This window comes from Typopeltis vanoorti, chromosome 4, assembly GCF_054136105.1.
Source record: "Typopeltis vanoorti isolate ZY-2024b chromosome 4, IOZ_Tvanoo_1.0, whole genome shotgun sequence".
Classification (NCBI taxonomy): Eukaryota; Metazoa; Arthropoda; class Arachnida; order Uropygi; family Thelyphonidae; genus Typopeltis; species Typopeltis vanoorti.
In genome coordinates this window covers 62,823,361-62,848,075 of record NC_143552.1, presented here as the reverse complement: position 1 = coordinate 62,848,075, position 24,715 = coordinate 62,823,361, and the positions used below count along the sequence as shown (strand labels likewise).

General features: G+C 36.3%; 1 protein-coding gene and 2 pseudogenes across 4 annotated transcripts in view; all 3 read left to right on the top strand.

Moving 5' to 3' along the window:
- The window catches only part of LOC150107363 (phosphatase and actin regulator 2-like), a 412,176-nt gene that overhangs the window by 158,707 nt on the left and 228,754 nt on the right, over positions 1-24,715 (top strand). For all 4 annotated transcript variants that reach the window (XR_016548240.1, XM_090391839.1, XM_090391838.1 and 1 more), the window contains one exon: positions 23,761-23,930. Coding sequence is in view for 3 of the 4 variants with exons in the window: in XM_090391839.1 (XP_090247965.1) it covers positions 23,761-23,930 (170 nt within the window). In the remaining variant the exon portion in view is untranslated. The remainder of the gene's footprint in view (positions 1-23,760; positions 23,931-24,715) is intronic.
- LOC150107365 (U2 spliceosomal RNA) lies at positions 3,554-3,723 on the top strand (annotated as a pseudogene).
- Positions 4,147-4,257, top strand: LOC150107364 (U2 spliceosomal RNA; annotated as a pseudogene).

The following is a 24,715-nucleotide window of genomic DNA, read 5'->3' as shown; positions in this document are numbered from 1 at the left end:
ACTGGTTATGAGTTTGAATTGCACTGTGGCATAAATGTTTCTGAAAGACTTTTGGTGGTAGATGATTTTTATACCCTGCTATACGACTACCACATTATTTTCTTATTGTCGCCTCAAGTGGCTTGAAAAAGTTCCATATTTAGTTATATCACTATGGTAGGGTTTTTAAACTTTTGCAGTAGGATTTACATGAAAAAAAAGTCAGTGGTATCATATAATGTCTCTTTGCTTTATTTTCCATTCTCCACTATTGTTAGATCTTTAATTTCAGTTCTCTAAGCACTTCTAATTGCATTAATCCATCTAGATCTTGGTCTTTCTTCCATCCTTGAATCGAATACGAACTTTACTAACCTTTTCTCTCCAGTTTAATTGACCATATGCAACCTCACAAACTGTTCTATTTAATCTGTCATCTGTTCACTTCCTTAGTTTTGCTCAAACTCTCATTTTTGTTTTTTTGTTTTGTTTTGTTTCTTATCCACCTCTCAAATCCATAAAAATTGGTTTTGAACTTTTGTTTTGTATATTGCTAATTTAGTGTTTTGGCTAATTTTTCTGATTCCATATAAATTCATTCTGTTAGCTCTCTTCCATGCTGGCTTTTCTTGTTCACATATTAGTTTCCATGTTTAATTTGCTTTCCTTATTAAAATTTTTCCTGAATAGTGCCAATATTTTACTTGCTCTATAAATTCTTGATGAAGAACTTATAGAACTTATTTTTGTCTTTTTGATAAATTTCATACCAAATTTGTTATATCAGTATTCATTAGTTCTGAAGGATTTTTTTTTTTTTTCTGGATTTATGTCTGGATTTTTGACATGCAGAATATAAATTCTGCATGACAAATGAATTAGCAATAGGAGGATCCATCTTCAAGCATAAAAATATACATCAAGTAATATGGAGAGAGCACCAGATGGAAAAATATATAACCAAATTGATCATATGATGATACAAGGAAAATCGAGAGGATCTCTTTTGAATATGAGATCAATGATAGGAACAGACACTTACACAGACCATTTTTTAGTAATAGGAGAAATTAAAATAAGATCAATGAAGATTTTCGACTCGAATCCCAAGGCAGCATTTGAGTCACCCTGTTATGCCTCGTCACTGAGCAGTGATCGAACGATGGACGAGAAAAGGATTAACCAAAGGGGGGCAAGTGTCATGAGGGTTGAGTTGGTGGTCACAAAGTGAGCATCTTCTGGAGGCAATGTGTAGTGTTTTTGACAGAAGCAGACCACACCACACACGTGCACTCGTCACTTGCGACCACCTGAAGTCAGCCGAGCGATTGCTGCCATCGCTTCTCGGCCTTTTGGCTAAGAAAAAAGTGTAATATCTGTTTGTGATTGTGAATGAAAGCTCCAGTGCCAGACAAGAGGGTAGTACTTGTTCCAGTGCCAGACCAGAGGGTAGCATCTGTTCCTGCTCCAGTGCCAGTCCAGAGGATAGATAGAAGAAGAGGACCGACGACTTATGGTAAAAACTTCCATTTATTTCCTTAATAGTCTCCCTCCTGTTCCCTGCCCTGCACTTGCCGACCTGCACCAGGGAATGGTTAGCTGACAGATCGAGAGGGATTTGACCATTCGGTTTACCCTGCTGAAGCCCGTCAAACCTGAGGAGGTCGCAGACGCTGCAGTGAATGCGGTCAGTGTGGTGAACATCCGCAACATTAATTGTTGGGATTATCCAAATGGCCTGTATGAGGTAACCACCAAAAACTACTGGATGAAAGACTAACTGATAGAGAATGGGATTGCTATAGGAAATGTACAGCACCGTGCGACAACAGTTGGCAGCAGCGGGATAACGTTCGTCTATCTCCGAAAATTGCTGGTGGAGATCAATAACATAATCCTCGAAACTGCCTTTGAAGAATATGGAATGGTAATAGAAATTGTCAGATCACAATTTGACAAATACCTGCAAATTGAGCAAGGAGACAGAATCTACGTGAAAATGAAAATAATGAAGCCAGTACCAAACTTCGTCAATATAAAAGGGCATCTTGTCATGACTTACTACCAAGGGGTAATAAAATTGTGCAGTAGATGCAAAAAGAATGACCACCTTGCAAAGGACTGCCTGATGAATAGGTGTGGGAACTGCGCCATCATGGACATTCACAGCCAACATGTAAGGAACCCTGCAACCACTGTGGCAACCTAGAACACAGGAAATACCAGTGCCCGACGGTCAACTTTACTATTATATCACTTGAAGAATTCCCTCCTCTACCCACCAAAGGAACAATCGAAAAGGAAGAAGAAGAAGGCATAGAAGAAATAGAAAAGGAAGAAAAAGGAGGAGAAGAAGAAAAAGAAGATGAAGAAGGCATAGAAGAAATAGAAGAAGAAAATATACCCTCCACAACGGAGGCCTAGGAAACCAACAATAGAATAACGGATAAAGAAGATGATCAAGCCTTCAATGTCATATATGTGGGAGATACAATAATGGAAAATTTTACCGGAAAGCCCAAGACTGCCAAGAAAATCAAAAAAGCGATAGAAAACGAGGAACCTTATGTTTACATCACTGAAAGGATGGGCCTCTGATGTTGTGGGTCTCAATTGGGCAGACCTCGTAATTGACGAATAACTGCGTTTACTCCAGAGGACTTAGGTTTTCTTGCACAAAATAAAGAAGTAAAAGCGCTATATGACACAATTGTCAGGATAGACAAAGATCTAATTTCAGATCTTGTGCAGGCCCATCATGAAAAAGTATCAGGGGCAAAGTAGACCTTGTCCTCTCTTTACAGTTCACAGAAGAGGGGGTCGGCCCAATGGAACCCGAGCAGCAAAGGCCTACATCGAGGCGGTGCAGCTCTTTGTGGACTGCATCACTCGGGCCACAGTCCTCCCCCCTCTGGTTTTCCTTCTTTAGCCTACTTATTTCCGTTAAATAAGGTATCCAGTTTTTATCAAGTTAGCCCAATTTCTCAAGCAATAATTAAATTATCAAAAAAAAAAAGTGTGTATATATATTGATTTAGTAACTCAGTAAAAAAGATATCCAAGTTTTTAGATTTATTTAGAAATTAGTATATTATTGAATATAATTAATCCCTGTTTCACCGTGCGGTCTGCAAACTAACCCTAATAGGTTAGGGTGATGTAGACTGCACAGTGAACAGAAACTAGAAAAGGGACTGACACCTTTTGCTAGTTAGATCCTCAATCCAAGTAATGAATAGAAACCCACCCACCCCACCCACTTCAAGCCCAGTTTTACTTCTGCTTTCCTATCTGCCTCCTACCTTCAGATCATAAGTTTCAACAGGATTCCCAGGCCTGCAAAGTCTATAAATCCCCTCGGCTGAAACAATAGCCAGTGCTGGCAATGACGGAAGAGACCAATGGGAAATTCATACATTCAAAATGGTAATTAACAAAGGGTATAAAGTGTAATTAAAGAAGTGGAAACTTAGGCTGAAACTTTAATAATTATGTTTTATCAATGAGTATATATCTTCCATAGGCCTTGGCAGAGATGTGCTTTGGTCATGGAAGACGTCTGACTTCAGTTAGAATAAACAGTAATGGTACTCAAACAAGATCTCTTCTTATCAGCTTAATATCTGATTCGGGGCCCAAGATATTAAACTGATTTTTGGAAAGAGGTGGAGTGTTTGGAGCTTGCTCCACCTTTGCCACGAGTTGCCCTGGTATTGCACTACTTCCAGGGTCAGCTCATTACTAAAAGCAATCGAAGAATGGCTGATTGGGGAGATAGATTTTTTTAATCATGGGTTGGGCTTAGAGCTTTGCTGCAAATCGCCCTGTTATTGCACCACCTCTACTAAAGAAACTAAAGAAAAGAAGCCAGAGTTCAGTCACTAGCTTTCTGGGGTGGGCGGGTTGGAGGCAGCATTCAAGTCACCCTGTTATGGCACCACTACTGCAATCCTCATCACTGAGCAGTGATCGAACAATGGATGGGAAAAGGATTAACCGAAGGGGGGGGAAATGTCATGAGGGTTGAGTTGGCAGCCACAAAGCGAGCATCTTCTGGAGGCAATGTGTAGTGTTTTTGACAGACGCAGACCATGCCACACACACACACACACACACACATGCTCTAATAACTTGCGACCACCCAAAGTCGGCCGAGCGATTGCTGCCATCGCTTCTCGGCCTTTTGGCTAAGATCAAAGTGTAGTATCTGTTCTTATCAGCTTAATATCTCATACAGGTCCCATTGGGCCCTGATATAATAGACAAAATAGAATGTATAAACTGAAAAATATGGGAGCTAAAAGAAAATATTCAGTAGAGGTTTGCTCATTAAACATAAATTCAGAAGCATTGAAGAAATATGGATCGGTATTAAAAACGTATACTAGGAAGCTGCAGAAAAAATACTAGAAGTGCATAGAAGAAAAGGCAAAGAATGAATATCTTCATACACAAAACCCAAAATTAAAGAAATAAAGAAAAAATAATACAAGATAGGAATAACATCAGCTTACAAGAGAAATATAAAAAAATACATAAAGAGATTAAGAGAAATGTAAGAAAAGAGAGTTTATTGAAAGCCTGCTAAATGAGGCAAAATTGCAGCTAATAAAGGTTGATACTAAAACATTATACAGGGTGTCCCAAAATTCACGCAAGAAGTAATTTTGATAGAAAACACAGGTTTTTAATTAAAAATTGTAATTTCTTATTGATTCATAAAGTATACAGTATAGGGTTATGCATGGAATAGCATATCGGGTAAATGGCCTCCAAGGCTTTGCTGGCACATACGCACTCTTTTGTCGAAATTTTCCATGACCGTTTTGCATAAATGTGGCTGAATTTCGTTGATACAGCGCTCATTTTCCTCCTTCAAAGCGTCGGTGGTCGTGGGCTTGTTGGCATAAACCTTAGACTTCAAAAAACCCCAAAGAAAAAAGTCCAACGGCATTAAGTCACATGATCTGGGCAGCCAATTCTGATCACCAAAACGGGAAATTACACAACCAGGAAATGACTCATGCAGTAATTGAATTGTTTCTTGGACTGTATGGCATGTGGCACCGTCTTGTTGAAACCACATGTCGACCACATCCATATCTTGCAATTTAGGCACAAAAAACTGGATTATCATGTCGCAATAGTGAGCACCATTAATTGTTATTGCCTTACCAGCCGCATTTTCGAAGAAGAATGGACCGATGATGCCTCCAGTCCAAAATCCGCACCAAACAGTGACACGTTGTGGATGCATTTGTTTCTCAACAATCACTTGTGGATTTTCTGAACCCCAAATGTGACAATTTTGTCAATTAACGAAGCCATCAAGATGAAAATGAGCCTCATCGCTGAAGATGATTTTGTTCAAAAAATAAACATCCACTTGTTGTTGTTCCATAATCCATTCAACGAACTCTCTTCGCTGTGTGTGGTAAGTAGGCTTCAGTTCTTGAGTCAGTTGAACTTTGTAAGCATAAAGATGCAAATCTTTCATGAGAATACACTGCAGAGAGCTTCTCGAAATGCCCAATTCAAGACCACGGCCGAATTGATGTTCCTGGACTCTCAGCAACACTCTCACAAACTGCTTCGATGTTTTCTGTTGAATGACTTGTTGAAGGATGGCCAGAGTGTATAAGATCACTAATTGATCCAGTTTCCTTGAATTTTTTAATTAATCTTTTCACAGTTGATGAAGTTAAATCACTATTCCGACCATATTTTGTACGAAAATTGCAAACTGTAGCTGCCAAACCTTCATTATTTTTAAAATATTGCTCAACAATGAAAATGTGTTGTTCTTTCGTGTAGCACTCCATTTTTAATAACCCTGAACTGTCAGCTGTCATGCTGTCTTTTTTTTCTCGTTGGCAACACTTTACCGCACAAATGGCGCTAAATTTAAATCTTGCGTGAATTTTGGGACACTCTTTATAATATTTTGAGAACAATGACACATAAAAGAAGAGATATCATTAAAGACAAACAAGGAAATAAAATAAACAATAATAAAAAGAAAATAAAAAGATGGGTAGAATACTTCAAAGAGATAATGAATAGAGACAAACCTGAAAAAGAAATTTAAATATCAGAAAGGAAAAAAATATATATATTAAAAATAATCACCAAAGAAATTTAAAAAAAAAAAAATACAAAAAACACTAACAGAAAATAAAAATGGAAAAGCAGCTGGTATAGATGGTATACCAAATGAACTATTAAAAGCAGATATAGATTTAACGGTGAATATTATTATTATTATTATTATTACGGGCAACTCCAGGAGTCATTAGACTCATCGAGAGAGGCCCAAATCATATTCATCACAACTATTCGACATTCATACAGTATCTATCATACCTCGCCTTAAACTCATTCACTGTCACAGCATCCACCACAGACTCAGGGAGCGCATTCCACTCATTCACTACTCTAAAAGTAAAGAACCCAGCTCTAACACCTTTACTAACCACACTTTTGCCCAGTTTCCATGGATGTCCCCTAGTCCTCCCACAACCAGCCCTGTTTTCAAAAATATCTTCTGAATTAATTTTATAGAAACCCTTCAGTAATTTGAATGTCTCAATCATATCTCCCCTCCTCCGCCTATCAACCAATTTTTGCAACCCACAAATCCTCAACCTGTTCTCATACGGTTCATTCCACAGACCTGCTATCATCTTGGTCACTCACCTCTGGATCCTCTCCACCTCCTCCCCATCAAGAAGAAACCTAGGTGATCAAATCTGAGCACAGTAGTCTAGATGGGGTCTTATCAAGGCTCGATACAGAGGAACAATAACCTGCTTGTCTCTGCTTGTCAACATATTCTTCAGCAACCAAGTGATTTGATGAGCTGTTTTGGTCACTTTTGCAATGTGTCCCCTAAATTTCAATTCCTTATCTACCAACACTCCTAAATCTCATGCCTCATCAATTTCCTGGAGCAGGGTTCCACCAATGCAGTAAACTGCCGCCAATCTTTTCACCCCAAAATGCATAACCTTACATTTTGCCACATTAAACTGACATCCATTCTCCTTAGCCCAGACCTCCAATCTATCCAAATCATCCTGCAAAATTTTGACGTCATCTGCATTCACTATTGCCCTACCCAACTTCGCATCATCCGCAAACAAATGAACTGTTCCTCTCAGATCATTTCCTATATCATTTATGAACAAATTAAACAGCAGTGGTCCAAGAACAGATCCTTGTGGCACACCACTAGTCACAGGCCGTCTTGTGGACTCTACTCCCGAGTAAACCACTCTCTGATATCTCTCCATCAACCACCCTCCTATCCATCTCACCAACCCTATGTCCATTCCCATATGCTGCAATTTACTGATTAGAATTCCATGTGGAATCCTGTCAAAGGCCTTGGCAAGGTCCAGTAGAATCACCGTAAACCCATTACCCTTATCCAGTTCAGCCGTCACTGTGTTATAATACGTGAGCAAGTTACTGAGGCATGACCTACCCTTCACAAAACCATGCTGTCCCCGATACAGTATCCCATTTTCTTCTATCCAATCTTGTATTTTCCTCTTGACTATTTTCTCTAAGACCTTGACAATGATTCCTGATATGCTAATCGGTCGGTAATTTACAACAGCAGTCTTGGAACCACCTTTATGCAGTGGAACTATTTTCCCCTCTTTCCACCCGCTCGGGACTAACCCAGACCCGAGACTCAAATTAAACAAAATGGTCAAGGGTACTGACAATTCTTTAGCTGCTTCTCGTACAACACGAGCTGGTATACCATCCAATCCCACAGATGTATTGACATTGAGGTTATGCAATAGACTACTCACCTCCACTTCATTAACCACAATTCCCGTATAATCTACTGGTTTATTCGTTTCTGCAATGTCACCACCTGGATGATATACTTTTGCAAAGTGCTCACTCAGTAACTCAACTATCTCAACTGATTCAGTTACCTCCCTACCATCGGCATTCTTTAAAATCAATCTGCCATGTACATTTTTCCTTTTACTTGCTACATATCTAAAAAACTGTTTAGGATTCTCTTTAGCCTGCATGGCCAATGTTCTTTCGTAATCCTTTTTTGCTTTTCTTACCACACTCGTCACCCTTCTGGCCTGCGCTTTATACCGTTCATGTGCCTGCCGGTCACCCTTCTCCTTAAATTCCCTCCATAGTTGTTTCTTTTTTTGCAACTCAAGCTTAATGGTGTTATTGATCCATTTAACCCCTACTTGATTTATTATTCGGACTCTAGGTATAATAACTCTAGGTATAACAGTCAGCCATTGCTTCATGCAAGCACTTCTTAACTACCTCCCATGCACTATCAACTTCTAGTCCTTGCAGTTGTACATGCCATGGCACTGAACCAATCAAACTCCTAAGCTTGTCATACTTTCCCGCCCGATAATTCCACATGTACCCTGTCTTAATTGAAAATTCTACACCTTTAGCCACCTCCCAAGTTAAGACCCTATGATCACTCTCACCGATTGGTGGCAATGTGGTCATATTTGTTACAGCCAAATCCTCAGATGTAATTACTAGGTCAAGCACTCTCTGACCCCTAGTATTTTCCATTACATGCTGTCGCAGATAGTTATCCCTTAATAACCGCATAAAATCCAGTTCCTTCCTCCCGTGTGTCCTCTCCTCACTCCAATCAATGCGACCATAGTTGAAATCTCCCATAATAATCACCCTCCTTCCACCCATTTCTTCTATTTGCTTGTGCATACTGTCACCACCATCTTTTCCATCACCTGGTCTATAGCAGCACCCAATTGTATATTTAGTTCTGCTAGCCACAATCTCACACCAAATGGCCTCAAATGTGCTCTTTTCTCTATCCTGCAATTCAACTTCTATTCTCCTTGGCTGGAGCTCATCAGCTATCATCAACAATACTCCTCCCCCCATTTTATTCTCTCTGTCATTCCTGAACACACTATACCCATCACATTCAATCCCACTAGTTATATCATCTACAGTCAGCCATGTTTCACTAATACCTATAACCTGTGGTCTGGAAGTGCCAACCATGGCCAAAAACTCTTCCTTCTTGTTCCTAATACTCCTAGTATTAGTGTACATGAATTTAAGACCCCCATTAGCCCCAACCCTACCTTGATGCCTTATATTAACTATCCCACTCTGATTTGTTGTCCTTATTTGCTCTGGCATATTATATTCATTCTTACATTCAACTGCCTCCATAAGGACTGTATCTCTACTCCCCCCCCCCTAACAAATCTAGTTTCCCTGAATTTGCACATCCACTACATTCAGCAACATTTTCTCAAGTCTTCTTACACCGTAACCATTCAAATGCAAGCCATCCATCTTATATAGATCCTTTCGCCCATCAAACTCACTCCACACATCCACAAATTCCACACCACTCGTCATACATAACCCACGCATAAAGTCATTTGCAATTATAGCCCTCCTTTTAAACATTTCACTGTCATACCGTGGCAAAAGACTAATCATTCTAACTCTCTCACTCTTTTCTTTTGCTACCTCAAACAATTCATTCAGGTCTTCTATCATTTCCATTTTATCTCCTTTCAAATCATTCGTACCTGCCACAACAATCATTTCTTTCACCCTTTCCTTTTGCTCTCTAATAGACGCAGTTACGTCCTTTATGGTCGCACCAGGTTGGTACGATTTTGTCAAATCCTCTACTAACACACCTCGTACTAACGAGTCTCCATACAGCACTCTATCCTTCATTTTGTTCATGTTCACATTCATACGTCTATTTTTCCTGTCATACCTTTTATTATTGGTTGGTTCATTCAGTCTACTTTTGTTCATGCACTCTAGCTGCTGTTTTGCTCTTTCTATCGCACTATTCAACAACGCGATCTCACTCAATGCATCTATCTCATCTTTTTTGTTCTCTGAGAAACCATTTATGCTATCATTCACACTTTCTACATTCACACTCTCACAATTTTCATGTACAACCTTGCCGTTTCTTGTCATATCCCTATTTCCTTCATTCTGAAGGTTGACAAAAATATCACACTCACGATCCGAAATACACTTCAATTCCGCATTCTCCCTACATTTTCTACACACATTCAAACCTTGATCGTCATCTAACCACACTCCGACCGCACTTCGCAAAGCGTACATTTCACAGCTAGTACACTGACTCATTTCTTTTATGCTACCGTTCTTTGATAACGATGGCGAACCTTCATTACTGGCCGCCATTTTCCTACGCACAGGTGCCATATTTATCTGTAACGTGTTTTGTCAAATTAAACGTTATAACACCAAAAATAGACGCACTAAAATACGCAAGGCAAACAAAACAAAACTACACAATGTTAAGTAATTTGTATCGATAACTGAAAATGAATATACTCTATTCTTAATCAAATGTGGATGCAGGAAGAAGGCCAGATGAATGGAATATTGTGTTACTGATCAAAATACCAAAAAAAGGATATTTAACTGATTGCAATAATTGGAGAGGAATATCATTATTAAGCACAAGTAAAATACTAACAACAATAATATTAGAAAGAATAAAAAAAAGAAATAGACCAAAAGCTATGAGAAACACAAGCAGGATTTAGAGCCAATAGATCATGTAGAGATCAAATAGCAACACTAATAATAATAATAATAATAATAGAACGGTCAATAGAATTTCAGTCAGATCTTTATAATCAACTTTGTTAATTTTGTAAAAGCTTTTGACAGAGAGGTAATATGGAAGTTAATGTCATAGTATGGTATACCATGTAAAATTATCAACATAGTTTAAAAAATGTATGAAAAATATAAAATACAAATCATCATGGAGGACTTTCAGAAAAGTTTGAAATTAAAATGAGTTAGACAGGGTTGCATTCTCTCCCAAACAACAATTTCTTATTGTTGTAGACCGGGTTATGAGAAATGCCATGAAAACTGCAAAAGGAATACGGTGGAATTTAATAGAATATGACCTGGATTTTGTAGCTGATATGTTTACTGGCATATACACAACAACACATGAAGACAAAAACATTAAAACTCATTGAAGAAGATGTGATTGTTCGATTAAATAAAATGAAAACAAAAAGAAGACATAGTACTAGATGGTCAAATTTTAGAAACAGTGGAGAACTGTAATTACCTAGGATCAGTAATAAAAAAAATAAAGGGAGGAGTAGAGGACGATATAAAATCTAAGATACAGAGAACAGATAATTTTTAACATGTCAGGGAAAATTTGGAGATCAAAGCAAATACACTTAAAAAAAACAAAATCCGGTTATTTAATACAATTATCAAATCAGTCTGTGCATCAGAAATATTGACAACAACAAAAGCAGTTAGGAAAAAAATTGCAAAGCCTTGAAAGACTTAAGAATTCTACAAAAATATGGCTAGGTAAGATATCCAGCAAAGATGGATATGGGTAGGGTATGTACAGTAAAACCCCGAAGTTACGTGGTAGGTGGGACTAACAAAAAGCGCGTAAGTCTAATTCGCGTAACTTGGGGTATAATTTTGCATGCAATTTATATATACAAACATACAATTGGGACCAAAGGTTTACAAAAACACCTATATTTTTTAAGAAATATAATCATAATTGTAGTTTTTTGTACATAAAAAAAAAAAGAAAGTTATTTTGATGTTGAAAGTTTCATAAAATCTAATAGATTCGTCTGACGGCATAATGTCTTTTTCTTGTCAAGGAAAATTTCTTCATAGCAAGCTAGTGATTTTTTTTTTCCTTGCCTTGTGGCTACAATTCGTTCCTCGTTAGAACCTATGTCCTCCAAAATCTGTAAACCTTTCTTTTATGATTGTTCTTATGGATTCCTGTAGATTGAACTTCTTTGCTAGCTCACAAATTTTCATTCCGCCTTCAAAATCCTTAATAATTTTCAGTTTTGTTTCCAAAGTCAATGTTTTTATTTTCTTGCTAGCAGTAGAAGAATCAGACTTGCTTCTTTTGGATGACATTATTATTTTTTATGTGATAAAAGTTTTATCAAGAACATAACATTAAACATTCGTAAGGTTTGTAGACTATAAAAATCATGTATGAATGGAGACTACGCGAAACATGTCAGTGCTTGTTCACAGCATGTGCGACACTGGCGAATGTGGCCGGCAGATACGACTAGTGGTGAGGCGTGAAGCGGGACCGGAATACGTACATATAAGAAACCGCGTAATTCCGGATTTGCATAAGTCGGGGTATGACTGTACTAAGAAAACCTGACAAAGTCAAACAAGCATTAGAGTGGAATTCACAAGGAAAGAGGAAGAGAAAGGTAGACCAAAGATGAGATGAGCTGGTGGAGAGGAGTAGAAGACCTCAGAAAGATCTGGACACAGATGAAGAGTAGCACAAAACAAAGTCAGATGGAGATCTGTAGTTGAGACCCTATGCTCCCAATTTAGTAACAGATATTTTTTACTGAAAATAACAGTAAATCTTCAGTATGAAAAGAGCAAGCAATTTAAAGAAACTGAATACAAGGAAAATGTCACTCTATAGAAAAATCTAGTTCTTGCTTTTCTTAACTGCATACAAATCTAATGTCCACGGATACCCATCTCCTTGTTCTCTCTCCACCTTCCACATAACAAAAAATTTCTCCAACCAATATCCTGTAATTCCATTTCAGGAGTTTATAAATCTGTTTCTTTTGGCAACTCAGTTATCCTCTGAATTGTATTTGTAATTTTTCTTGTGACCATTAAATTTCAACTTCCTATCTGCCATAATCCAGGATCCATAACCTCAGCACTTTCTCCAAGCTTAATCCCACCAAATGAAATATGCCATTGAAAATCTCATCACACTGTAGTGCATAACTTTACACTTATTGAATTGATAGCCATTATCAATTGTCTGCAGTTCCAGCCTGTTCAAATCATTCTGTAAGTGCGGTATATCAATTAGCATCTAATTACCCTGCCTTGCTTTGCATCATCATCAGCAAACAATTGAAGATCTCCTGTGAGGTCCCTACTAATATCATAAATATATAGATTGAATAACACATTCAAGGACTGCTTGGAGTGCATTACTGGTCACCTTAAATCTGGCAGATTCATATATCCAGTATACCACTTACTCATACCTATTCATCACCTACCCACTTATCAAGCTCAGTAGTTTATATTCCAATCCCATATTCTCCAGTTTATGCAATAGCCTTTCATTCTGTATCCTATCAAATGTCTTCACAAAGTCCAACAGTATCATAACGTATCATTTGCATAATCAACATAAGTCATAACATTATTATAAAATGAGCATATTACTCAGACATGACTTCCCTTTATTAAGCAGAGCTCTTCCTTGCAAAGTGTACCTTGTATGTCAACCTATTTCTGTAACAACTTCTGCAGTTCTTATCAACTAAAAATCTTTACCAGCTCTCCAGAGATACTGATAGTCGGCAGTTAGACACATTAGTTTTTGTATCACATTTGTACAATGGGACTCAGCACATTCTTTCCATTCCTGTGGAATCTCACAATCTGAGACTCAAATTATATAGCCATGCAAAGGACTTAGCCAATCTAGCTGCACATCATCATCATCAAATTCCTGACATGTACCATCAAGGGGTGCACATGATATTATGATAGTACTACATGAAGAACTTACATCATTACTAACTTCCTATCAACAATTTTACTCGAAATCAATCAATTATCTGTCAAGAGTTCAACATTATCAGATCTTATATTTCTGTCTTCTAAGCCATTTTTCACATGGATGCTAACAATGTCTAGTTCTTTCCTAATATGTTCATTTTTAATATATTATTGCCATCTGTTCATTCCCCTAATCTTTCTCACGACTCTCATATCTGTTGTCTCTAGTCTTTGGTCAAGTGTTTTATTTATAACCAAGCTCTCAGATTTATAAGATAAAATTGGTTTGAACACTGTCTTATATACAGCTACTTTAGCATTTTGACTAATTCTCTCTTATTCCATATAAATTTAATTCAGCTGACTTCCTACCATACCAACTTTGTTGATTCTGTTGTCTATTTCCATATTTAATTTACCATCTTCACTAAAAATTGTGCCTAAGTAGCTGAAATGTTTTACTTGTTCTATAGGTTTTCTATTCATGATGCAGATGGTATTTTCAATGCTTATGCATATTTTCATTGTCTTTGTCTTGTTATTGCTGATTTTCATACCATGTCTATTACAACAGCTATTCAATTTAGTGAGGGAATCTTGTACTGCATTTATTTAAAAGGACAATATATCATCAGCATAAAGTAAGGAGCTGAGATTAACATCTCTAATTTTGATATCAGGTTTAATACTACTTTCCTTCATAATTTAATCCATATAGATCATGGGTCACCAAACTTCTTTGACCGTTGACGCCTTCAAGAATTTCTTTACTTTTTTATCAACCCCCTCTATTTTACTATTACGTAATTATAATAGGACAAGCAAAAAAGACGCTTATCTGAGTTTTTAGATTGTTTATTTTATAGTTACAGTGTTTCTTGTATGTGTAATATAGTATATGTTATTATATGGCTTAACATCAAAGGGATACGTTTTTATTTTCAATGTCCTTCTTAACATTACATATTTGATAGGAGAGATAAATAATATATAAAATATAAAATTTAATTTAGATAACAAAATAACAATAATACAATCGCAGGCGTAGACTTCTGTGGCTAATTGGTTCAAAAGATATATTTCGGTGATTACACCACATTTTTTATTATTCAGTTATAAAATACTGAAATAATAGTTCCCGACAAGTTTCATAAATCATAGGATTTACATCTTCAGGGAGTAAATAGTATAACTTAAAGTTTAAATAAGAGAATTAATAAATACAAATCATAACCGTCTGGCTATTCATAAAACTCAAATAACAGAATGTGGATATAAAACGTTATTGACGTTGAACAATACTGGACGATGTCACATGTTCTTGTTCCCGTTCATACAGTCCAAGCTCAGATTGAGGTAGATTTTTTATTAGAGCCGACCACACTTGATGGAGAATTAAACTTTGATTTTTATTGCATTGGGTTGGGTTTTTTAGCATATTAGCAGCTTCTTTAAATTTTCTTATATAACTGTTGTTTTCTATGTATGACATTGTCGTTTTTGGCTAGAGTCCAGTGGAAGTGGTATGGAAAGCAAGACCCGTTTTTTGTTCTCTTTTGTATTGTACGTCTTTTTGGTGTTCAGCCATGCGTATTTCTCCAGATCTTCCTGTCTGTCCTACATAGCAAATCCCGCAAGAGCAATGGATTTTGTAGACTCCTGGTTTTTTAAGAGGATGATGAGGTGATATAGGAATCTTGAGATTTTTTCCATAGGAAGGAAGGACTGGCCATGGGTTCATCATTATCACCGGTATTAGCAAACCTATTTATGGAAAAATTTGAAAACAATGCTCTTAAGAATTACCATAAAAAAACAAAAATATGGCTATGCTATGTGCTCGATATTTTCATCATATTCAATGGAACAACAGATGAACTTATCAATTTCAAAGATTATCTCAACAATTTTCACAACACCATAAAATTCACTTTAGAACAAGAAGAAAATAAAAAACTTCCTTTTCTGGATATTCTATTAGAAGTTAATGAAGAAAGTGAACTCTCGTTCTCAGTATATAGGAAGCAGACAAACACTGGAAGATTTCTAAATGCAACCTCACATCACCATCCTTCACAAAAAATAAGCTTAATTAAAACTCTTCGAGGCAGAGCATACAATATCTCCAGCTCACAAGAAAGATGGAATGAAGAACTACAATACTTAACACAAATCCTCCAACAGAATGGATATGAAACAAAAACCATCAAGAGAATCCTTAAAATGCATCCAATGCAAAAAAAAAATAAAATGTAAATGCAATCTCGCTTCCGTGTATCAAAAATGTTACAGATAAGCTAGCCAAATTAATGAACAAACACAGCATAAAAGTAGCCTTCCTTCCTATGGAAAAAATCTCAAGATTCCTACATCCACCAAAACCACCTCATCATCCTCTTAAAAAACCAGGAGTCTACAAAATCCATTGCTCTTTCAGGATTTGCTATGTAGGACAGACAGGAAGATCTGGAGAAATATGCATGGCTGAACACCAAAAAGACGTACAATACAAAAGAGAACAAAAAACAGGTCTTGCTTTCCATACCACTTCCACTGGACATGATGTACTCTGGCAAAAAACGACAATGTCATGCATGGAAAACAACAGTTATATAAGCAGGCCTGGAAAAGAAGAAAGCATAACAAAAGTTTCCGGCAAATAAATCAGCCTATGCCCTAAAACGATGTAGAGAAAAATGTAAGCGACCTAAATAAAAGTCATGGGAAGACTGGTAAGAGTATGGAAAATAAATATCACAAAGGTGGCAAAATGTTCTGGAGGCTACTGAAGAAGCTTAGAAATGGAGGAAAGAATACTGTAAAAGAATCAAAGATGATAAAGGTGACATGAAAACTGAACATAAGAATATCTTAGATATCTGGAGTAATTACTTGGAAAGACTGTTAAATGAACCATGCTAGAAAATTTTCCAGAGGAATGCAAAGAGGAGCACATATTAATACTTGAGGTAGAAATGCTATCAAAAACATGAAATGTTGAAAAACAGATGGAGTAGATCATATTTGACCAGAAATTTTTGAATATTGAGGTATAAAAGTTTTGCAGTGGTTTCACTGCATAATTCAGAGGGCCTAGTCAGAAGGTCGAATTCCCAATGATTGGAGTAGAGCTCTCATAGTACCCATCTATAAAAAAGAGCATAAAGCAGAATGTGAGAATTACAGCTAAATTTCTCTAAGTTCCAGGTAATATTTATGCAGCCATACTTTAAAAAAGAGGTTGAGAAAGATTGTGGAAGAGAAACTTGGAGAGGAACAAGCTGAGTTCAGGCCAAATAGAGGTTGTCAAGATCAGATATTTACTTTAAGACAAATAGTTGAGAAATTATGGGAATATGACAAGGATCTGTACTTAAATTTTTTTTGGATCTGGAAAAGGCTATGACAAGGTTCCCAGAGAAAAGCTTTTCAAAACATTTCAATTATATGAGCTGAATGGAACATTATACAGAGCAATAAATAGTCTATATTTGTAAGTTAGCAGTTAGAATTGAAGGAAATAAAGGAAGATGGTTTGATGTAAAATCAGGGTTAAGACAAGGATGTACATTATCTCCATTCTTATTCATCATCTATATGGATCACATTATAAAAGACAGTGGCATTAGGCCTGATATAAGAATTGGAGATGTCAGACTTTGCTCTAAATTTATACAGATGATGTCCCAAACGCATCTAGCACAAGTCTCCAGGATTCTCTAACTAAATTGAATAACAGCTGTAACAAATTTGGCATGAAAATCAGCAATTAAAAGCATTATTTTAACTAAACTTATGAAAATCAGCAGGTATAACTTCAGCTGCATTCTGAATGGGAGATACTATAGAACTAGTAAAATATTACTGCTATTTAGACAGTTTTTTAGTGAAGATGGCATGTTAAATTTGGAAATAGACAAAAGAATAAGCAAAGCTGTTATGGTTGGTAGCCAGCTGAATAAATTTATATGGAATAAGATAGAAACTGGACAAAACACCAAACTTGCAGTATACAAGACAGTGTTCAAACCAGTTTTAAGTTATGGATCTGAGTTGGGTTAGAAATAAAACCCTTGATCAAAGACTAGGGACCACAGATATGAGGGTTCTGACAAAAATGAGCCGATGGCATCAATGGTGGAATCATATTAAAAATGAAGTATTATAAAGGAACTTGGCATTATTAGCATTTGAGAATGTGTCAGCAGAGCTAATCTAAGGTGATAAGGCCACTTAAATAGAATGAGTAAGAAAAGATTAGCAAAACAGGTGTTTGATGCCAATATGGCAAGAAAGAGACTCAGAGGAAAACCAAGGTCTATGTGGATTGTTTCAATCAGAAGTTCCTTAGAAGCATAAAATGTTAGATATGATAATTCTGATCTTTAATCTATAGCTTCATCTATTTCCTGGAGTACAGTCCCATTAATTTGTGCCACACTGATTTATCCCAAAATGTGTAACTTTACACCTCCACATTTAACTGATATCTATTAGTTTTTGCCTATACTGACAGCCTATTTAAATCATCCTGTAACGTTTTTAGATATTGATAATATTGGTTGTGTTCATAAGTAATGGATTAGTTTAGAGGAAAATTGTTAAGAGATTAATAATAATGTAAACTTATCATGTGGTGCTGTCATAGTAACCTGAACATCCCTTGGGGATATATATATATATATATATATATATATATATATATATATATATCAGTAAATTAATGATGATCATGTTGATCTATCCTCACAGGGTGCATCCCACAGACTACTCACTATCATGGTCATTTGATTCTAAATCCTCCCCACCATTTCCTCATTCTCACGAAACCAGATCTGAGCACAGTAATCCAGATGTGGATGTATTAAGGCTTTATAAAGAAGAATAACAACATCCTTATTTCTATTTGTTAGTGTGTTCTTCAATTTCAAAGTAATGTTATAAAGCAACTTAGCAATATGCCCTCTAAACTTCAACTCTATATTTTCTGCCACCCCACAATTCCTAGCTTCATCTATTTCCTGGAGTACAGTTCCATCAATGTGTACCACATCGATTTATCCCAAAATGCATAACTTTACATTTTTCCACATTTAACTGATATTCATTAGTTTTTGCACATACTGACAGCCTATTTAAATCATCCTGCAAGTTCTCCACATCTGCTTGATTAACTACTCTACCCACTTTTGCATCATCGTCAGCAAATAACTGAATATTTCCTTTTGGATTATTTCCTATATCATTTATGTACAAATTATACACTTGCGGTCCTTACACAGAACCATGCAGTACACTGCTAGCCACCTGATTACTCCTTGATTTTGCTCTGACATATACCATTTTTTTGATATCTATACATCAGCTATCTCTTATCCAGATCCATCCCCATTTGTTTTGATTTGTCTGAAGAGTTCCACCATTCTTGAATTCTCTTTTTGCCTAGTTTTTCATTAGCAAAATGGGTGTTTGATGCCAATATGCCTGAAAGAGCCTCAGAGGATGACCAAGGTCTATGTGGATTGTTTTAATTCTATAATTTGCACCTTCAATCTTAGAACCTCCCTTATGCAAATGAATTATTTTGCACTCTTTCCTCTTCCTTGGAACTCTGCCAGAGCTATTTAATGCATGCAGAGCAGCCCACTCTGATTTCTTGCTTATCTATAGGGATGGTTCAAGAACTTATATCTGTGTTGGCTCTGCTGCTCTCTCTTTTCAGACATTACTATCTCCAACCAGATCCCATCTGAGTGCAGTAATTATACAGTAGAGTTGCATGCCATTCAGCTTGCACTTGTACATATAAAAGAAACCGCTAACAAAAATATGTAAATCATACAGACTCATTGAGCGTGTTACAGGCTGTCTCATCCAGTGCTATGTGAAGTATTACACTTATTGTGGAAAATGAAAATCCTTACTTTTGATGTTCAGTTGGGCTGGATTCCCAGCCACATTGGAATCAAGGGAAATGGGACTGCATATTCATTTAGACCAGCTCATACTTCTTCACGTACTGTTTGACAGTTACCATATACAGATTACAGACAGTTTATAAGAACAAAGCTAATTGCTCAATGGCAGGAAGCATTGACAAACAAATTGTACGACATTAAACCTGAAATTAAGCATTGCCATTCTTGTCAACAGAAAGAGAACAGGGGAAGTTATTCTTGATAGACTCTGCATAGGTCACAGTCATCTTACACATTCTTATTTACTGAGGCTTATGACTCCATGTGTGAAAAATGCAATACATGTTCTACTATTTGTCATAATTCTGGTGTTTATCTTATTATCTTCTGTCACCTTGTCACCATCAGCACTCATTAAGGTTATAAGATTAATAAATGATCATTAAAGATCAATATATATTTCATTTTAATTATATGTTTGAATGACCAAATATAATCTAAACAGTGAACAAACTCATTAAGGTTATTCTTCCATAGTCATTTTTCCTTTTACTTGTCATATAATGTGAAAGAACTCTTTGGAATTTCCTTTGTCCTGTTTGCCTAGATTCTTCTTGTAATCTGATTTTACCTTCTTTACCATGCTAGTCATCTATCTTGCCTGACTCTTGTACTGTTGATAAGTCTAGTCACCTTTCTCCTTATATACCTTTTACATTTTCTTTTTCTATGGCTTATGCTTAATGATAATTCTGATCCATCTAACTCCTACCTATTTATCCTCCTGACCTTGGGTATATAGAATATTCCCCATGTTTTACCATCTCCCAAGTCAAGACTGCATGGTCACTTTGCCCAGTTGGAGGCAATGTGACCAGCTTGGTTATAGATAGCTCTTATCATCTTATGACAAAGTCCAATACTATCACACCCCAAACCCTCTCCATCATATGCTACATCAAGTAATTATCTCCAAGTAGGTATAAATTCCATTTCTTTCCTGCCATGTGATTTTTCTTCTTTCCAATCTGTATTTCCATAGTTGAAGTTCTCCATAATAATTATTGACCTTCACTCATTATACTAATTTGCTGATGTGTCATCCAGATCATTCCTGGAAACCTCTGGATTATAGTGGCAATCAGTTGTATATTTTGTCTTATTGGCATTGTTCTTACACCTCACTGCTTTAAATGAACAGCAATCCTCCCACCTGTCTCCTATACCTTTTTGGTTTAGCTCATCTGCTATCATAACCAGCATCCCTCTCCCATCCAATCTATCTTCCCTGTAAATACTAAACCCTTCACATTCTACCATAGTCCATGCGGTTAGCCTAGTGGCTTTGCGCTTTGCAACCATATGCCTGGGGAAGGAGTGTCCTAGGTTCGATTCCCGTGAACGACGTGAGGAGTTCAAGGATCTTCCTCAGCCATAGCCAAGTTAGCCGGTCTTGGGCGTGGACAGCAGGGTTTTTCATGCCAGTTTATCTGGTGTTTTTCATCCCGCAAGCAGGCAAACCGGTTCATCAGCCTATGCCGGTTCCGGAGCCCAGATAAAATTTGGGGGGACTAGATGGTACCGTGAATTCCCTTAAAAAGGGGGGAACGCTGTATCATCACATGGAATTTATTTATTTATTCTACCATACAACTACATTTGATGTTAGTCAAGTCTCACTAATGCATGTAACTCTTGGTGAGGTTACAATAACCAATGCCAAAAACTCCTCCCTCTTGTTCCTCATAGTTCTGGAATTAGTGTATAGAAACTGTAGAATCCCTTTTAAGTCCTCAATCACCTTACCTCTTCAATTGACTGCCCTATTTAATAATTTTGCTTGAGAGTCTAGATTCCACATTTGTTTGTCATTCTCACACTTGCTCACCTCATGGATGGCTTCACACATGCTCACCTGCATCTATTCTAATTGTTTAACTTTTCCTGAACTTGTGCTTTAACATGCTTGATGAACAAAACCCTCTCTAGATATTTAATACCAAAACCATTTAGATGCAGGCCATCTGCATTATATAAAATCTTCTTTTCATCAAACCTAGACCATAGGTACACAAACTCTACATCATGCCATTTGTACAATACATATTGATTTGTTTGCTATCAGTGTCATCCTCCTCAGATTGCCTTTTACATAGCATGGTAGGAGACTTGCAGTCTTCACCTTTTCGCTCTTCATTTTTGCTATGTCCACCAACTCCTTCACATCCTCTCTCATAGAATACTTCTCCCCGCTCAGATCATTGGTTCCAACCATGAGAGTTAATTCTTTCTCATTACCTTTCTTGCATCTGGATGATGTTGCTAATATCATTCATTTTTTTCCCTAGGGAAACAAGATTTTGTTACTTTCATTAATTACTCCTCTCTCCTCTTATCGTCCCTGTACAAAATTTTCTCCTTACCTTGTTTCTCTTCTTTATTTGCACGATCTCAATTCTTACCTCGGGCCACTTACTTCTTTCTCTTCTCGGCCTTACTAATCTCTTGCCTTTCTGCAATTTTCCACTTTGTCCTGTGAAGAATAACATGCAAGTATGCTATTTCCTTATTAAGGTCCAATTCATTCTCCTGAACTTCCACCACCACACGTTCAACATTAGTGTTTTCCACCTACTTTTGATACTGTCCACTTTACTAACCTTGTTTCATTCTTACCACCCAACTAGCACTCTCTCTCTCTCTCAAAATGTTTACTAGATGTTTTGAGATGATGAATAAATCTTATGCATACTGTACAAAATCATGTAAATTTGATTCCTCCAACAATGACATCTTTGCCAACATTGCCCTATCATGCATTGGGTGCCATACTGAAAATATCAAATTTAAACAAAAATACAAGGTTTACTTAGAAACTAAACTTAGTCAGTCACACACCCATATAAAACAAAAACTACAATGAATTAACCTATTAACTAATAGGCATAAACACATCACAACCATTGCATCCTCAGCTTCCAAAAAAACTAGGTTTTCTCTTTCGATCAAGATGTTACTTCACCTCTAAACAGCTGTTAACTTTATACAAATTGCAAATCCGCCCAACTATTGAATACTGCTTTCACATTTGGAATGGGGTTCCTAAAAGCTCTCTCAAAATGCTTGGCTCAATACAGATGAGAGCAATTAGAGTGATAAATGATCCATCTCTTACCAACTTGCTCTCCTCACTCTCACATAGACATTTGGTCTGCAATTTGTATATTCTATAAATTTTCCATGGGAAATGTTTATCTGAAACAGCATCAATAATTCCCCCACTCTGTACTAAGCCCATTGGAGAACACACAACTGCTTCCCAACATCCTTTCACAGTATACTTTGAAATCCACAGAACAAGTTTCTTTTCCTCCTACTTCATCCTTACTACTGCTGTATTGTGGAACAGTCTCCCCCACCCCACCCCACCCCACCCCAACATATTTCCAAAGGAATACAACATACACGCTTTTAAATCAAATGTAAACAAGTTTTTCCTTTTCCAACCCACTACCTACATATGGTGCTAACATACTATAGGTTGACCAGCCAACCTCTCATATATAGGACCAACATTAAAAAAAAAAAAAAAAAAAATTAACTGACTTATGGAAAAAAAAATGACATAATATGAGCTTTAATGCCACTTTCCTTCATAATATGATCCATATAGATGAATAACTGGGGAGATAATGTGCACCCTTGTCCCACACTGATTTAACATCAAACTATTTACTTGTACCTCCTTCAGTTCTAATTACTGACTTAAACTCAAATAATAGACTGTATTGCTTGATAAAATGTTTCCTTTACACCATATAACTGTAGCATTTTAAACAGCTTTTCTCTTGGCACCTTGTCATATGCATTTTCCATATCCACCAAACTTAAATACAGATCCCTGTTATATTCTTATGATTTCTCAACTGTTAGTCTTGAAAAATCATTTGAATAAGAGCAACACTATTTAAGAGCATCATTGGATTTCAGTAGTTGCCTGTGGTAAGTGGTTCACAGAATACTCTCAAAAGTTGAGTGGATGGTGATGGCAGTTGTGCATATAATTAAAAATGGGCATGTGATTATATTTGGATTAATTTAGTAAGGTGAAGATCTAATATTTTTTTAATCAAATAACAACCATTTATGGTTGTTTATTTGTTGATTTGTGATTATATCCCATATGTTTATATTACATATTCAGTAATGCACATCACAATTTCTGTTTTAGATTAAAAGTTGCTAAGGTGCCTTTAGCTGGAAGTCCTCCTTACAGTCCGGAAAACAAAGAAAATCGTCCTGTAACTTGCATTACAGGTGTTTATGATGGTACAAATGTAGATCCTGATGATATGGAAAATTTAATTTTTTGGCGAGATTACTATGGTGATGATGAACAGTGTATGTATTATTTAGAAATCTTCATTAAATGATTTTCTATTTGAGTTTGTAGAATTAGATGACTGAAATTAATTGAACCATTATTTTTGGTGGTGTAATTGATTTCACCTGTCTACTAGTTGACTTGACCAATGTGAGAGCATTATTTTATTTATTCTGTTCTTGCATCTTTCATATCATCTACAATATTTTTTTTTTTTTATCTTGATGGAATTTGTTTTTATTAATACTGAATATCTATTTTTATTAATATGGGAACTAACAGATTTTAATAAACTGCTTTTATAATTTCTCTAACTGCATGTGCTGATCATGCACTGATGGACACATACCATTGCAGAGGTTTAGTTGTAGTGTAATAAATTTGGCATTAAGTATATAATTGCAGATAACCAGTCAAAAATAGAAGGCATTAATATAATCCTTGCCATTTAGAATTATTTCTGTCAAGTAATTGCATTTCACCAAGATGAAAACTGGTGAAAATAGTTTATTATACTAGCTACCACATTTTCCCTTATATCAGGATTCTTAAAATTCATGTAAATCTCCCATCTTCCTTACATGGGATAGAGTGACTAAGTTAAATTTAAATTTATTCATATGAATTTAAATTCATATGAATAAAAAAATAATTTAAATTGCAAATGAATAAGTGACCTCAAATAGCTATAAACTCTAAAATGCATAAACTGAATTGAAAGCAAACTTACATAACAAATTAGGTACATAATATTTCTTTCAAATATCATAGTAAAGAACATAAGATGACCAATTGGGAAAAA